The sequence below is a fragment of the Orycteropus afer genome, unplaced genomic scaffold (genome assembly GCF_000298275.1).
Source record: "Orycteropus afer afer isolate SDZICR_OR568_19922 unplaced genomic scaffold, OryAfe1.0 scaffold00093, whole genome shotgun sequence".
Classification (NCBI taxonomy): domain Eukaryota; kingdom Metazoa; phylum Chordata; class Mammalia; order Tubulidentata; family Orycteropodidae; genus Orycteropus; species Orycteropus afer.
The window spans coordinates 5,997,708-6,015,884 of NW_006921680.1; the positions used below are offsets into that span (position 1 = coordinate 5,997,708).

Consider the following 18,177-nt stretch of genomic DNA (forward strand, 5'->3'; position numbering starts at 1 on the left):
TCTGTGTCTGTGTTAATTGGTTTCCCTTTTCTTTGTTGAAGAGGGTCTGTGCAATCCTTCTGCCTAGTCCGCCATCTTGCCCCGCCTCCTATATATGCATTCTTAAGGTATTTTCCACTTAAAAAAATTTGGCCCCTTGTTTTTTCCTTTTTTGTACATTCATACAAAATAAAGTTATTTCAACATTATGATCATTAACTCAAAATTCTTTGTTAATGCATGTAAAAATATTTTTCACTATGGACTAAACTTCTTGTTGTTATGTGCCGTCGAGTCAGAACTGACTCATAGTGACCCGTCTTTGGGTTTCCCAGGGTGTATCTCTTTGGAAATAGATTGCCCAATCTTCCTTCCAAGGAGTGGCTGGTGGGTTTGAATTGCCACCCTTCTGGTTGGCAGACAAATGTCTTAGGCACTATGCTACCAGAGCTCCCAAATATAAACTATATAAACATATAAACTATGAATAGCATGCTAGATCAACAAACAAATATTTTTCATAAGACATGCAGGTTACATTTAACACAGTAAGTAGTCATAAAAATTAAACTACATATTTAGTTTATAAAGGTTTACCTGATCTCTATATATGTGCTTTCTTAAGGTACTTTTAATTTTGTCACGTTCAGCATCTTTCCTTGAATCTTTCTCTTTTTTGCGTTTTTTCTTCAAAGTATAACTTCTTCGAATATCTTCGTAATTTCTCTTAACTTCCTTCTGCAGGTATTTAGACCACAGTTAAACAATTCTCAACATAAATGTCAGGACATCCCAATCAACTCAAAAAGTGTCTGACTTACAATACATGTGTACTACTATAAAAATTAGTAGAGCTACATACAATAGAAAATCTCATCCATTATTGAGCGGTTACAAATTTTGGACAACACTTGGGCATTGCTTAGCACAGGTGAACATACACAGTCCTTCCGACAGCAATTATGCACCTAGTGTGCTACAGAAACTCTTAAACACAGACACCAAAAATCATCAAGGTAATGTGCCTGCTGTTCATAGAAGAATTGTTCATAATTGCACAATCCAAACAAACAAACAAGAATAAACTCAAATGTTTATCAATAGTAAAAGGTATAAAATATACTATTATGGCATGGTCATACAATGAAACATTACATATAACAGAAGAAAAACCAAGTCACAAAAGACTACAAATAGTACAAACTCAGGAAGTTCAGGAATAGCAAACCTAAGCATATATTGTTAGGGATGTATACATAACTGGTAAAACAATACTGAAAAGCAAGAAAATAATTAACACAAATTCCAAGATAGAGAATGTTTCTGGGTAAGAGGGAATAAGGGAAATGCGGTTGGGAAACACCATACCGTTGTTAAAGAACCAGTAATGTTCTATGTCTCATTCTGGCTGATAGTTACATAAACACCCATTTCTTAATTCTTTTTTAAACTGTTTACTCATGGTTTTAAAAACACTTTAGTATATTTCAGAAGAAATAATTTCATGAATGACATAGCTGATAAATTTAGAAAGGAGCTTTAAAATCTAAATAAATTATTTTTAAATTAAAAAGTTTTATTACCTGATTTCTGTATGTGTGCCTTCCTAGGGTATTTCTCATTTTAACAAATTTTGAATCTTTACTTGAATCTCTGAATTGTTCTTTTTTGTGATGTTCAGTAAATACAGAACTAATATTAAAACCTTCATCATGATTTTGCATTTCTTTCTGCATGATTATAAAAACACTTTAGTTAGAAAGTAGCTTAAATGTAGCCTCAATACAGCAAATATAAGTCACAGTAGAAAGATCCTCTCAAGAAGGTAGGTATTATAAGACATACATGGTAGTAAATATAGTAAAGCCTTGTATATTATATTATATCTTGGACAATGTGGAGAAATGCAGATGGTTCAACTTACAAAATTGTATGTCATATTTATATGTACACTTAAATTAGGTATTTTCATTTCTTAACTTAATGTTTCTTGGTATCCCTATTTATCTTTTCCCCTAAGTCAAAAGAGAATGTAATTTTCCTTCATTATTTTTTCAAATATATGTAAAAATAATTTAAGATGTAGTATTGCATTTTGCCATTATTAGGTATTTCAAACAAAACATTTAAGATAGTATTTTTATAGGATATAGGTACAATAATATTAAATACAGCAAGTAGTATTACAAATCATATTATTTATTCCGTATATTAAGAAATTAATCACAAAAAAAGTAATTAAAAAGAAAAAAATTTCTGTCTGAATTCTATGTATTTCCTCTTAATTTTAATAATTTCCATATCTTTCATGAAATTCTTTCTTATTTTTTCCCAATGTTCAGTCAAAACTTAGGTTATTTTAATAAAAATACCATTATTTTACATTATTTTCTTTATATAAAAATACACTGTGGATGAGAAGATCTCAAGATTTTCAAGGCATATTTTAGCAAGCATATTAAGTCAAGAAGCCTCTTATGTACATGTGGTTAATCACAGAAAGTAATCTTATAAGTCACATAATAATCAACTGTACATTGGAAGAGCCAGAAAAAAAAGAATGCAAAAATATCTTAAGCTCTGATAAATTTTACCTAATCTCTCCATATATGCTTTTTTTAAGGTACTATTCAGTTTAAAAACTTACAAATTATTGTAAAAATGCTCCTTGCAAAATTTTTGATAAGTTCAGTGAAAACAGAATTTTATTTTGAATTTCTTTTCAGTCACATATAAAAATATTTTAAACTGTTGTTGTCATTTGTTGCTGACTAGCTGCTAAGTAATGATAATTATTAGGCAAAGGAGAATTTGATACAGTAATCAAAGAGGCTGCTTTATAAAACAATGATATGACATTGAACAAGACTGAACATTAGCTTTTTCAGGGTAGAAGTAATATTGCCTTTTTTTTGGCTGCTATTACTGTTTGAAAAATTTTACTTGAACCACATAAATGCTTTCTGGAGGTACTTTTTTGCATTGCTCCAAGTTCAAAGTTCCTTCCTGGGTTTTTCTGTCCAGAACTCTGGTGGTGTAGTGCCTAAGGCATTTGACTGCTAACCAGAAGGCTGGCAGTTCAAACCCACCAGCCACTCCTGGAAGGAAGGTTGGGCAATCTACTTCCATAGTGATACTGCCTCAGAAACCCAAGGAGAGGTTGCTGGGAGTCGAATCTGACTCAAGAGCAGTGAGTTTGGTTTTTTTGGTTTTAATAAAAATAGAATTCATTTGTTTATAATTAATTTTGATTCATCCTAAATGCAGGTAATATAATTAGACTGAATTATGGATATGCATATTGCTGACAGATAAGAAAAATGTTTCATAAGACATGCATATCATATTAAACATATAGAGAAATTTTAAAACAATTATCATGTACTGAGAACATGCTGTGTATTAGAAACTCCATTTCACCAAAAGTTCTGAACAAGAGACATAATGCAACTTCCTAATTTGTGCAAGTCACAGACTATAAAATGCACAGCTGAGTTCAAATACCAGCTCTCTGATTCTATAGTTCCTATTATTTCTACCATATAAGATGCTTTTCAAATAATTTTGTAAGAAGAACCAGAAACATATTTTTTCAGTCTGTAAATTTTACCTTGCTTCTACATATGGTTTCTCTTAAGGCATCTTTCATTTCAACAAATCGCATATCCTTCCTGGAATCTTTGTTTTTTTCTTGATGACTATGTTTAGTCCAAACAGAATTGGTTTGGCAAACTTCATCATGCTGAATTTTGTTCTGTATGTATGTAAAAATGGTTTAGACAATTAAGGATAATTTCAACATTATGTACTTCTTATTGTATTCAACTTTATCTATAATCATATAATACTTTATTCTTATTTTTATACAAATAATGGGCATGTTGCACTTTTTTTTTTCTGTCAACTGCACCTTCCCATCCAAGGTAGTTTTGTGAGAATGCTACACCATGTTTTGCTGTAAAAAATGGATATAGCATGCCTACCTTGGGGGGAAGGTATGGTTGGCAAAAAAAAAAAAATTGTTAACGTATATGTTATATATGTAAAAATATGCTACTTTGTTAGTCAAACAAGTAGGAAAAATATACCCTCCTAAATCAAAAGATTATAAACACTGGTAAAATGATTTCCACATATTTCAAGAATAGCTAATACTTTGCTGATCTATTAACAATTAATCTTTTTTAAGAATAACCAAGAAGAAAAAAAAATTTTATCTAATCCTTGTCCAAATGAAAGCAATATTCTAGATTTTAAAAAAATCTGATTATGGGCAGATTACCTCTTGGCTTATTTTTCTGGTTTTTACTGATAAGACTTTTCAGTTGGAAGTATATCAAACACAGAAAAGAAAAAAAGAAGTAATAGTGAATGCACGGTTCTTATTTTACTTGGATAGCAATAAACAATTATCTTTGCCTAACTTTTATCTAAGGAGCTTTGGTGGTATAGTGGTTAAGGTATCTGGCTGCTAACCAAAAGGCTGGTGGTTCAAACCCACTAGCTGCTCCACGGAAGAATGATGGAGTAATCTGCTTCTGTAAAGATTTACAGCCTTGGAAACCCAATGGGCATCTCTATGAGTCGGAATTGACTTGATGACACTGAGTTTGGTTTGGTTTTAACTCTTATCGCAAGCACTTCAATTTCTTTTTCCAGGAAATCCAAACTGAACTTATGAACCACCTACCAATAATAAGCAAAGATACTCACATGTATACCTAGATGAGTAATTACAGAAACTCAGTAATAGAGTTGGGAGTCAAAGGTGAAATTATGACAATTCCCAAAATGTTCTTATAAAAAGTGTTCAGAGACTCATTACCCTTACACAACGAACCTGGAGAATCACTGTCCTTGTAAGAACAATTAACAAAAAGCCAAAATGTGGTAATTCCTATAGTACAATCTCTAGTTGTTCCCTTTCACCTGTTCCAGCTTCCAATATGGATTATGAGGGCCCTATAGCAAGCTGCGAGGAGCTCTAGTGGCATAGTGGGTAAGGCATTTGGCTGCCAACCAGAAGGTCGGAGGTTCAAACCCACCAGCTACTCTGCAAGAAGAAGATGAGGCAATTTATTTCTGTAAAGATTTGCTGCCCTGGAAACTCAATGAGGGTCACTATGAGTCAGAATCTACTCAACGGCAGTGGATTTGGTTTGGTTTTTGGTTTAGCAGGGTACAGGAGCTCTGGTGGTGCAGCAGTTAAGGCATTCGGGTGCTGACCAAAAGGGGGGGCAGTTCAAACCCACCAGCCACTCTGTCGGAGAAAGATGAGGCAGTTTGCTTCTGTAGATGTGCAGCCTTGGAAATGCTATGAGGCGGTTCTACTTTGTCCTAAAGGGTCACTGTAAGTCAGAATCAATTTAATGGCAGTAGTTTTGGTTTGGGGTTTAGCAGGCTGCAATTCTGCAGCTAAAGAACAATCCCTGTGAGCAGGTGATTGAATTTCTCTTTCAACTACTCAGAATGTGAAATTGAAAACTGAAAAAAATACATTCATTTCTTCCTTTCTATTCCTTGCCATCAAAGGAAGAATTACTCTGAATGTACAAACAATTCTTGTTAAGGACAACTTTCAGGATGAGTTTCTGGTTTTAAATTTCAAATGACTGACAACAGGAAGATAAATCCATAGGTCCAGATTACCATGTAATATCTAAGGCACAGGATAGAGCAATCCCATTTAGATTTTAATTACACAGAATATGTAAAAAAAGAAAATACCATTATCTTTAGTAACTAGGTAAGAAAATATAGCTTTCTAATGCAAAATACATTTCCGTCAAATCCTGAATATAAGGAGCCTTGCTGGTGCAATAGCTGATTAAGTTTGCTAACCAAAAGGCTGGTGGGTCCAACCCACTGAGCACATCAACGGAAGATCTACAATCTGCGCCTGTAAAGATTACAGCCTAGAAAATCCTATGGGGCAGTTTAATTTTGTCATATATGAGTTGAAAACAGACCTGATAGCACACAACAACAACAATTTTGAATATACTTATTTATAAAATATTTTAGTTTCTATATATCTGTCTGTGAAACAGGATGTAGGATACAAGTACCCTACATAAGTTAACTATGTAAAAAAATAACTTGATAAATTATGACGTTTGTGATATTTTCAAAGTAAAATAATTTATACTCTAGAGAGCTAAACCAATGATCAACATATAATATTCTCCAGTTGGCTACTTTATGTTATAGCATTTTTTATTTATTTATATTCATTTTTATTCCCTATTTTAAGTAAATTAGTTAGTGCCAAGTATGTACTGAACACTGTGTTAGGTATTTTGTCTCCCTGTATGATCTAGGAAAGCTGGGCATATCTAGCATATTTCATAGACTGTAGTGCTATGTTCCAAATGGATAACCAAAAGTCTACTTATTCAGAAAATTATTCTATTATCTAGGAGCAGGATAACACAGTAGGGCTATGAGAATTGGCTTGGCTTCCAATTCATATGTTCATTTCCTCTCCTGGACTGTTGTTACTTGCTGTTAAGTTGATTCTGTCTTATAGATATACTCTGGGCATTAAGCCTTATTCCTGCATTCAGTTATGCCATTTGCCATACAACTTGAATGAACTCATGATAGTAGGTTATGGGACTCATAAGCAGATCAGAGAAGTCAAGAACAAGAGTCTTTTGAGTGCTACTTGACACCTAACTTATACTTACATCCTGATTCTTAAATGTTATCTCACAATTCTGTAATTAACCACTAGTTCATGGCATGAAGTATTTCTTAACAACCCAGAGAGAGAGTAGATGAGTATCAGGAAAACCTGATAACACCCAAAATGGAGAGAAGGAAAGGGATATGGAGAAGGAAATTCGAGAGAAGCCTTAATATTTAGAGAGATTGGGCTTAAATTTTTGCTCTGATGCAAATAAACTGAGGGACCTTGAGAACATTATATTTAATGTCATTTGTACCACATTTCACTAACTATAAAAATTGGGCCATATACTATGCTCCACACAGAGGTTTAAATAAGACCGTATGTGAAATACTTAGCATAGGGTGAGGCACATAGCACATACTTAAAAAACACATTAGTTCAGAGTAGATATAATAAATCTTGCAACAACCAAGTAAGGTAATTATTAGCTTCTACATTTTACAAGGAAGAAACTAAGGCACATGAGAAATTACTTCCCTATGATTACAGAACTAATTATAACTCTGGGTCTCAAATCAGTTGATCTGGCTCAAAAGCCTATGTTTTTCTGTTATTCCTACTACATTTACGTAAGACTTTTCTGTAGTACATTTTCTTTCCTTTTCTTAGCAGACTGCTGAAAGAAATTTTTCAATACAGGCAAACCTTGATAATGCAGATTCAGTTCCAGATCACTGTAATAAAGGGAATGTTGCAATAGAGCGAGCCACGTGAATTTTTTAGTTTTCCAGTGCATATAAAAGTTATGTTACATTATACTATAGTCTATTAAGTGTACAACCTTACAATGAAAAGGTTTGAAATATTGCGAGAATTAAAAAAAATGTGACACAGTGACACAAAATAAGCACATATTGTTGGAAAAATGGTGCCAATAGATTTGCTCAACACAGGGTTGCTGCAAACCTTCAATTTGTAAGAAATGTGCTATCTATGAAGTGCAACATAATGAAGAGCAATATGAGGCATGTCTGTATTCCTAAGTGCGCTCTTCTTCATGAAGCCTTCCTTGAGCCAAGCAACCGAAATAAGTTAGTAATTGTTCCTTTGTATTTCTACACCTTGCATATAGTTTTATCAATGGTTTCTGTAATACTGGTTTTCATATCTTGTCTGCACCACTAAATATTAAGCACCTTGAAGTCTAGAATGTGGTCTTAGTACACCTAATGCATAGTATAGGGAGCCCTGCTCGCACAATGATTAAGCGCTTGACTGGTAACTAAAAGGTTATTGGTTCCAACCTACCCAGCAGCAACTCAGAAGACAGACCAGGCCATCTGCTGCCATAAAGATTACAGCCTAGAAAACCTTATGGGGCAGTTCTGCTCTATCACATAGTTGCTGAGTTGAAATTGACTTGATGGCACCTAACAACAAAACAGTACAGAGCATAGTGCCTCATACAACATTAATCTTTAATCTGTAAACCTGAACTAAAAAGATTTCTGATTCTGTTACTAAGAAGCTTTCCGAAAAGTAAATATCAATTAAAATGTTTTGAAAAAACAAAACAATTAATCATTTTCTTTTAACTCAGTCAATTTTCACAGCTACTATTAGAGGGCACTTAGAGGGCACAGTGGTAGAAGAAAATGTAAGAAATTTCTATTTTTTCCTCAAAAATCATCATCATATGCCTTCCTTGGACTGAATGGTTATGAACTACAGCTGTCTGATCCAGTACTTAAAATATAACATAAAAATATAAATAAAAATATATTGTAAAGCCAAATATAGAGATCTGCTATTTTTGACTGATAATACTATTGCTGCCTTTCAATATTTTAGCAGCTGAATCTAAATGTTGTCATATTATTGCAAAATAAGATTGTGAATAGATTACGCTTTTGCCATTTTTTCCACAGAAAAAGGAAAATACATTTATCTTTATTAATCTAGTTAAGAATGGCTTTCATTCTGTTGACAGTTAATACTATATGTGAATTGCTTAGAGAAGTGTATCAGGAAGCTTCTGGGTGCAAGCAATAAAAAACCAATTCAAATTAACTTTAACAACATAGAAATATATCAGCTCACTGAATGACAATATCATTTAGTGCTTCAGGCTGGTTAATCTAGCAATCAAATTATGTCAACAAAGGTCCAGATTCTGTTACTGCATTTTGCTGTCCAAATGGTTGGCTTCATTTTAAGGCTAGTTTCCCTCATATTCAAAGAACAGTAGCAAGCAATAATTCAGACTACATTTTTCTGTGTTCACATCTAGTAGGAACCAGGCTTCCAGTGGCTCTTCTTTCAGAGTGAGGAAAAAATTTCTAGAAGCTCTCACATACCTCACTGATCAGAATTGGTTCACATGTTCATTGCTAGACCAATCACAGTCAAAGGCAATGAGCTTACCCATAGACCAAACAGATCTATCCCTTGTAACTAAGATAAAATTTCCAATCTATATTGCTGCTACTCTGTAGAAAAAGGCAGATACATAGAGTAATATATTATATCTATTCTTGGAAGACTCAAAGGTCTTTCATAATTTCTGTATTAACTTGAAAAATACTTAATAAGAATACAAAAACTCTCATATGATACTACAGGCTACTATTTTACTGATTTATAATAAAATATTTCAAATTATTTCGTAGTATACATCACTAAACTGAAAACACCACACCTTCTTTCAAATATGTAAGAATTATTCTCAAATATTTAAATAACTGATAAGTTACCTTAAAATGTGTTACTATAATTACTTCCAATAACAATACAAGTAGTCCTTGACACAGGACATACTTGAGTTACAATGGACCACACCTAATAACTGTCTTTTTTTTTTCTGGTACATCGTATCATAAGTATTATGTACCACATGCAATGTTGTAGTGAGCAACTTGCTGATGTTATCATTCTTAAATGTTCACTGGCAGATGTTCAATGTTATGATTTACTGTTTAAAACACTGCTGTATGGCAGGCTATGGAAAAAAAAGAGGTATTTCACTTACTTACATTAAGTATTCCTACTTACATAGGAACCAACTTAACAACAGAGTCATAGGAACAGAACCTTGTCATAAGTCAGGGACTACCTGCATTTTTGAAATTTAGAACATAATTTAGTTTTAAACATATGTCTTACTATTTGTATTTTATAAAATAGACATTTAAAAATTACTTACTATTTATTTTACTTACTTCTAAAAGAAAATCTCCCAGATATTGAATTGGATAAAATGGAGCCTGAAAGTTATCTTTTTCTTTCTCAGCCTTGATTCTTGCGTTACTGGCAATCACATGAGTTATTCCACTTTTTGAACTTTTTGGTAAAATAATATTCGCCTTTCCAGCCTCTAAAACTCTGAATAAAAATGTAAATATATAAAAAGCAGTCAAATTATCTGAATCAATTACTTCCTAGATATATTGATTGAACTGCAGTCCCCCAAAAGTTATGCTGAAGTCCTAACCCCTGTACTGTTAATAGGACCCTGTTTGGAAAGCAGTTTTTCTTTTGTTTTATTAAGGAAGCCATACCAGAGTAAACCAAAACCAAAAAACCAAACTCACTGCCGCTGAGTTGTTTGCTACTCAGTGATTCCTTCTCCTTGGGTTTCCAAAGCATATCAGTACGGAAGTAGATTGCCCCACCTTCCTTCCGAGGAGTGGTTGGTGGGTTTGAACCGCCAGCCTCCTGGTTAGCAGGCAGATGCCTTAGGCACTACGCCATCAAGGCCTAACCCAAATCTAAGTGTCTTATAAAAAAGTCAAGAAAACAAATATGGATGGAGACACACACAAGGGGAAGAGATCATGTGAGGGACCATTCTACAAATCAAGGTATGCCAAGGAACATCCATGGCTACTGACAAGGAGGGATCATCCTCTGGAGGTGATGCTCTGATTTAGACTCCTAGAATCCCAAACTATGAAACAATAAATTTCTATTCCTTAAAGTCACCCACTTTGTGGAATTTTGTTTGGGCAGCCTAGGGAAATAAGACACCAAATGTACAAGAACTTTCTGAAAAAAATTGATCCCTTCAAGCTGAGTACCATCGAGAATAATTATTACAGTAACTTCTTAAATTATAAGGTGTACAGACCAGATGCTTAAGAAATCATGCTATTCTTTCTATCCACTCATTTCTTGATATGGGAAAGACTACTAAAAACTATGAACCAAAAATATTATATTATTCCCTAAGAAAAAGTCACCTCACTAAGCCAAAAGAACACTGAAGGAATCCTAAGGAAACAATTACCTTGGAAGACAACATAACTACAATGGGAGCATTCTAGACCACAAAAATGGAACCAGTTGCCAACCCTCTTCTAAGAAATTAGCTTTCAAAAAAGTTTAACCTTTATTCACATAAAGAAATACATTTCACATTTAGACTCAGAAAACATACAAAACCAAAAAACGAACTTACTACTTTCAAGTCGATTCCAACTTACAGGGACCCTCAAGGCTGCAAATCTTTGAGTAAGCAGACTGCCCCACCTTTCTTCTGTGGAGTGGCTGGTGGGTTTGAACCACCAACCTTTTGGTTAGCAGCCAAATGCCTTAATAACTATACCACCAGAGCTCCTTCAGAAGACATATATATAGACACACATATCCTAAAAGTTTCATGAGCTTTCTGGTTCTGCTCAGGATTTAGAAAGGCACAAGAGATTTACGCTAGCAGTTAACAATAAGAAAAAGACAAATAATCTCCCAAATCATTATTTTCTTGAGCCCATTAGAGAGCTGGGGTCACAAGTTAACCAAATAAATTAATTTCCAGTCAAAGAACTGAAAGGAAAAATAGGTAAAATCACTATCATAATTAGAAAATTCAAAATTCCTCTATCAATAACTGGTGGAACAAGTATATAGAAAATCAGCAAGGATGTAGAAGACTAAAAGCATTACCAAACATCTAGATTTAAATAACATACATAGAGTACCTGACCCAACAGCAGAATATACTCTTTTTTCAAGTACACATGGATCATTCACTCAGACCATATTCTGGGCCAGCCAATATATCTAAACAAATTTAAAAAGACTGAAATGACACAAAGTATGCTCTCTGACCAAACATAATTAAACTAGAAATCCACAGCAGAAAGATACTTGGAAAATCCACAAATGTTTTAACTTTTATGTAAGCAATGTGACAAATCAAAAGAGAAATTTAAAAATACTATGAATAGAATGAAAATGCAAACACAACTAATCCAAAAAATGGAGGGATTTGATAAAGTAGTGGTTAGGGGGTACTGATATTAGAAAAGAGGAAAGGTTTAATTTTAGGGATCTAGAAGAAATAAAACAAATTTAGGCCAAGAAGAAAGGAATAAATTCAGGTGCAGAAATCAATTAAAAAAAATGGACAAACAATAGTGAACATTTATGAAACTGAAAAATGGTATTGCTTTTTAAAATTCCAATTCCCAATTTGTTATTGCTAGCATAGAGAAATACAATTAAGTTCTGTGTATTGATCTGTTATCCTGTAGCCTTGCTAAATTAAATTAGTATTTGAAGCTTTTTTTTTTCCTCGTGTTTGTAAATTTTTAGTACAAGATCATATCTTTTGGAAATAGAGACAATTAGCTTTACTTCCCCCTCCCCAATTGTTTGTCTTTTATTTCTTTTCTTTGCCTTTTTGCACTTGCTAATCTGGTAGCATAGTGCCTAAGGCACTTGACTGCTAACCAGAAGGCTGGCGGTTCAAATCCACCAGTCACTCCTCGGAAGGAAGATGGGGCAATCTACTTCCATAGTGATACTGCCTCAGCAACCCAAGGAGGGGTCGCTATGAGTTGGGTCCGACTTGATGGCACATAACAACAACAACAACAACCACCTCAGTACATGGTCCTTGGTTGGCACAAGTTTGTATTAAACTACTAACCTAAAGGTCAGCAGTTCAAACGCACCCACTGGCACCTTGGAAGACAGGTGGCAATCAGGCTCTATAAAGATGAGTAAAAAATCATATGGAGCAGTTCTACTTTGTAACACACAGAGATACCACCAGTCAGAATTGACTCAAAGCAACAAACAGTAGTACCTCATTATAAGAGAAACAGTCAGAGAGAGCATCTTTGCCTTGTTCTGATCATCATAAGGGGAAAAATATCTTTTACCATTATAAGATAGTAGGTTTAGATTTTTTCACAGATACCCTTTTTCAGGTTGAGGATTCAAAAATGCTTAACAAAATATTTGCAAAGAGAATCCAGCAAGACATTAAAAATGGATAACATACTACGATAAAGTAGAGTTTATTTAAGGAATACAAATTTGGTTTAACATTTACAATCAATTAATATAATTCACCATATTAACAGAATAAAGAAGAGAAGTCAATTATCACAACAGACACCGATAAAAATGTTCAGATGAATATATTTATAATAGCCAAAACCCAAATCCACTGCCATCAAGTTGATTCTGACTCATAGTGACCCTATAGGACAGAGTAGGGTTTCCAAGTCTGTAAATCTTTATGGAAGTAGACTGTCTTATCCTTCTCCCATGGAGCAGCTAGTGGGTTTCAACTGCTGATCTTCTGGTTAGCAGGTCAATGATTTAACCACAGCACCACCAGAGCTCCTTACATTTAGATTAGCATCTCAAAAAAGAAAATTTCTAGGGATAAATTTAGCAAAGTATGTGCAAGATATATACAATGAAATCCACAAACATTAATGACAAAAATGAAGACCTAAATAAACCGAGATACAAAGTTCACTGTTAAAACTCAGTATTTTCCTCAATTCCCCCTAAACTGACAAACAGATTAAACACAATCCCAATAATCCTAGCATACTTTTCTGTAGAAATTAATGAACAGATTCTAAATTGTATGTGAAAGTACAAGGATAAAGAATAGTTAAAATAATTTTGAAAATGACTAAGTTGAAGGGCACACACATGATTTCACAACGCACTGTAAAGCTACAATAATGAAAAAAGTGTGACATTGGCATAAGGTAGATATATGGATCAAAAACAGGATAGAAAAGTCAGAAATAGACCACACATATACGGTTGATTCATTTTCTACAATAATGCTTAACTAAGTGCAGACAACTGAAGTCTCATACATTGCTAATGAGGAAGTAAAAAGTTCAACTACTTTGGAAAATAGTTTGGCACTTTCTTTTTTTTTTTTGTGTGTGTGTTTTTCTTTTTTTTTTTTTTATTAGGATTTGGGTGAAGATTTACAGAGTAAATTCACTTTTCATACAGCAGTTCACATATACTTTGTCTCATGACATTGACCAAAATTTACAACGCAGCAGCTCCCCTCCCACTTCCTCCCCATAGTTACCTCCTCCCAATGTCCATCCCTTCATACTCTTCTGCACCCTGAGCTATCTCCCTGTGCATAAGCAGCCCTTCCTTCTCCCATGATTGTTCTCTCCAGGGCGTGTGTCTACTTGAGGGAAATGTTTAACTCACATGCCTGTACTTTGTTTGGCTGGAAACCACAGTTGTGGGTTGAATTCCAGATCTGAAGGGCAGCTAGGGGCCATAGTCTCAGTGGTTACACCAGGCTCCACTGGACCAGCAAACCTGGTCCCCACCTTTTTTTTTTTTGAGTTTGGCACTTTCTTATGTTAAACATACACTTGCCATCTGAGCCAGCAACTTCATCCCTATACAATTACCCAAGAGAAATGAAAATATGTCCATATGAAAATGTACCCTCAAATGTTCTCAGCAATTTTATTCAGTTTTGCAAAAATGGGCAACAACCCAAATGTCCATCTATAGGCAAATAAACAAATTGCTACAGTAGGATACTACTGAGCAATATAAAGAAATGAACTACTGATTCACATAATAATATATATAAATCTCAAAAATATCATGCTTGGCAAATGAAACTACATCAAAGGAATGTATACATACAATCCCATTTACATGAACCTCTAAAAAAGACTAATCTATAGTGACAGAAAGGAAATCAGTGATCACTTGGTGCTGGTGGTACAGAATTAAACGTGCAAGGACACAAGCGAACACTGTGGGATGTAAATGTTATAGATCTTGATTATAGTAGGGATAACACTGACCTGTATAGATTAGTCCAAACTCAAAGTATACACTTAAACTTAATACAGGTACATTTTACTGTCTATAAATTGTACTTCAGCAAAGATGACAAAAAGCTTCTTAATCCTTACCCTCCAAAAGAGTAGTGACAGTCCAAAAAGAGTTTATCCATTAACAAGTATATGATGTAAATGATAAAATAAAATGAAATTATGATGGAAAAGTATGAATCATGAAGACAGTACCATATAAACCCAAAAGAAAACTTCTGTCACGATATAATACTCTACTTCAAAACTAAAACCAACTTTACTTGATTTATTATGCTTGGCAAAAAAAAAAAATAACGTGGGGAGGCAAAATAGAGCTCATTAGAATCATCTAAAGTAAACAATAAAGTAGATTTTGTTCTATTAGTGACATATACTGCTGTTACTTGCCGTCGAGTCGGCCCCGACTCATAGTGACCCCTCCTTGGGTTTCCGAGGCAGTTATCACTACGGAAGTAGGATTGCCCAACCTTCCTTCCAAGGAGTGGCTGGTGGGTTTGAACCGCCAGCCTTCTGGTTAGCAGTCAAGTGCCTTAGGCACTATGCTACCAGAGCTCCAAGGTTGGGCAATCCTACTTCCGTAGTGATACTGCCTCGGAAACCCAAGGAGGGGTCGCTATGAGTCAGGGCCGACTTGACGGCACATAACAACAACAACAACAAGTGACATATACATTTAAGTGAGTAGCACAATGTCATAACTAGGAGATCAAAGAGTAAATCAGTATGGCTCACATGCACTAATTAATAATGCCAAAGAAATATAAAAAGGTATTTCATGCAAACCAAAAATGTTTTCACATGCAAATCAAAATTGTTTTCTCATTCATTACTTCAATTTTTTATGAGGTCTTATCCTACCTTACAAGAGAATTACTTTGTTTATCAGATCTAATAAGGAGGACAACTTTCCATCTGTGGAAGGCTCCTGGAGCACCAGTGCGTTTCAGTTCTTCACGCCATCTTTTAGGTGCAGATTGCATTTGAGGTGAATAATGGGAGTCTTTTTCAATTTTATATCCCCACTCGTAAGTTGTTTCATCAAGCCATCTGCCACTTTTGGCACTATGAATTACGTAGTCCTTAGTTAGTATCCACTTTCCTAGAAAGCAAATGAATTGTCATTCACAAAAGAATGCTGCTTTTCATAAGTGGTATGCAATAACGATCAAAGATCAAAAATATTTCAACTTTTCTCAATATAAGACTAAATTGACAACATTATTTTTATACTACAAAGATTTTCTAAATCTTTGGAGAGCCAGAATACTACAACATCACTGAACACTGTATGTAATCATTCCCATTAAAACAAATCCTAAATGATGCTGAAAGATAAATAAAAACTTTAAAAATCTAAAATAAAATGAAGCATTACTTGAATCTTTATTGTTATTAATTATTCTTCACAATTTTTGGTTTGATTTATACTCTTTCCATTTTGCTATTAAACTTTTCCAATCATGTTCACAGCATTGTTACACTTGGAAAAACAACTTATTAAAACAAAACACAAAAACTAAGCTAGAGAATTTTCAGGATTAATAATACTGTTTTGTGGTTTCTTTATTGGGGCATCAAAAGTTTTTGTAAACAGCAGTGACAATGAATGCATTCATTTTTTGGGGTAATAATGAAACTTACTGTTTTTCTGATAAGTTATTCTAAAAACAGTAAATTCACTTGAGTTAAATATGTTTTTACAAATTGTTTTGTTTTCACAATCAGTGGACAGCTAGTGATACTGCAAGAATAATCACAGCACAGAAAAACATAGAAGGAATACTACAGAACAACAGAGGAATGGCAACAAAGGGAGACAGGATTTAATATCTTAAAAGAATAAAATCAGATGATCATTTCTTCATAGTACTATAGAATAAATGGGAAGGCAGGCAGTGGGGGTGGAGAGATAGCTGACAAAACAAAACACTGTCTATTTCCAGTAATAAATCACAGAAAATGAACTTTTTTGAGAATAGGCAAGGCTTCAACAAAATCTTGTGTTTTGGGCATTTTGTGCCACATTTTTTCTTTTTAATTCTTTTTTTTTTTTTCTTCTCTACATAAAACACTGAGGCACTTGGTGTAACCACTGAGACTATGGCCCCTAGCTGCCCTTCAGGTCTGGAATTGAACCCACAACTGTGGTTTCCAGCCAAACAAAGTACAGGCAAGTGAGTTAAACATTTCCCTCAAGTAGACACACGCCCTGGAGAGAACAATCATGGGAGAAGGAAGGGCTGCTTATGCACAGGGAGACAGCTCAGGGTGCAGAAGGGTATGAAGGGATGGACACTGGGAGGAGGTAACTATGGGGAGGAAGTGGGAGGGGAGCTGCTGCATTGTAAATTTTGGTCAATGACATGAGACAAAGTATATGTGAACTGCTGTATGAAAAGTGAATTTACTCTGTAAATCTTCACCCAAATCCTAAAAAAAAAAAAAAAAGTAAAAAAAAAAACCAAAACAAAACACTGAGGCACTAAATTCTTGGTACTGTTAGTATTTGTAAAAAATGTCTTTATTAATAATTTTTCATGAATTGTAAAATTTTACTGAAAAATAATAGCAAATAAAATACTTTCATTATGTCACACACAAATATTTTCAGAAAAACACATTTATGTTTGACACAACAACATGCTACTTTTCTAGAGTCTAAATTTACTCAGAACAGTATTTTTTCTTTAACATGAATCAATTTTTTTTTCAGGACAGGACAGTAAACTTACCTGCTGCACAAGCTGCTAAAAATTTTTCACTCTTACACAGGCGTTCAGCTATAAGATGTGTACAATTTTTGTATTTCTACAGGGAAAAATCCATATGAAGAAATGTTACTAAAGTAAGATATCTTTTATAATACATCTTTTTTGTTCTTATATACCGTGGAGCCACTTTATTATTCTTAGACTAGTATTTTAATTATTTTTCAGCTATACCCTGAATATTTTGTAAGTTTCCCTACTTACCTCACTCTTAATAAAAGTGCAATCCAGTTTTAAGAGCAATTTGCTTAAAGCCTCCTTTTCTTCCATCTTAAATCCTGTCATCTGGATGATATGTTTTGGAGAACTACCTTCCATCTAACATATACACACATAAAGAAGGTAACATATAAAGATGTTATTCACAGAGTTGATAACAATATTTTTCTTAACTATGAGTACCAAAAATGAAAACTAAAACCACTAAAAACCCATTTCAAAACCAAAATATATAATGAATTAAACATATTTGGCTTAATTATAAATATCAGTGTGAAAGTTACTTATGTACAATAGAAACTAGTTTTAAAAGTAAGCTTCTCAAAATGTGACCATAAGCAAAGTTAAAGATTTTTTTTTTCTGGCTTGAAACTTACAAGTTTACATTACTATATTACTTGTCACTGAAGCACACTGAAGAGTAACTGTAATTCTACAGAAA

The 18,177-nt window shown here is 33.9% G+C and overlaps 1 protein-coding gene across 1 annotated transcript in view; it reads right to left on the reverse strand.

Annotated features, from left to right (window-relative positions):
* The window catches only part of SLF1 (SMC5-SMC6 complex localization factor 1), an 88,999-nt gene extending 71,165 nt beyond the window's left edge, over positions 1–17,834 (reverse strand). The window contains exons 1-7 of the mRNA XM_007942553.2: positions 17,721–17,834; positions 17,481–17,556; positions 15,607–15,847; positions 9,832–9,994; positions 3,590–3,733; positions 1,563–1,709; positions 577–717 (exon numbers count right to left, since the gene is read on the reverse strand). Coding sequence (XP_007940744.1) covers positions 577–717; positions 1,563–1,709; positions 3,590–3,733; positions 9,832–9,994; positions 15,607–15,847; positions 17,481–17,556; positions 17,721–17,834 — 1,026 coding nt within the window. The remainder of the gene's footprint in view (positions 1–576; positions 718–1,562; positions 1,710–3,589; positions 3,734–9,831; positions 9,995–15,606; positions 15,848–17,480; positions 17,557–17,720) is intronic.
* Positions 17,835–18,177: the final 343 nt, after the last annotated feature.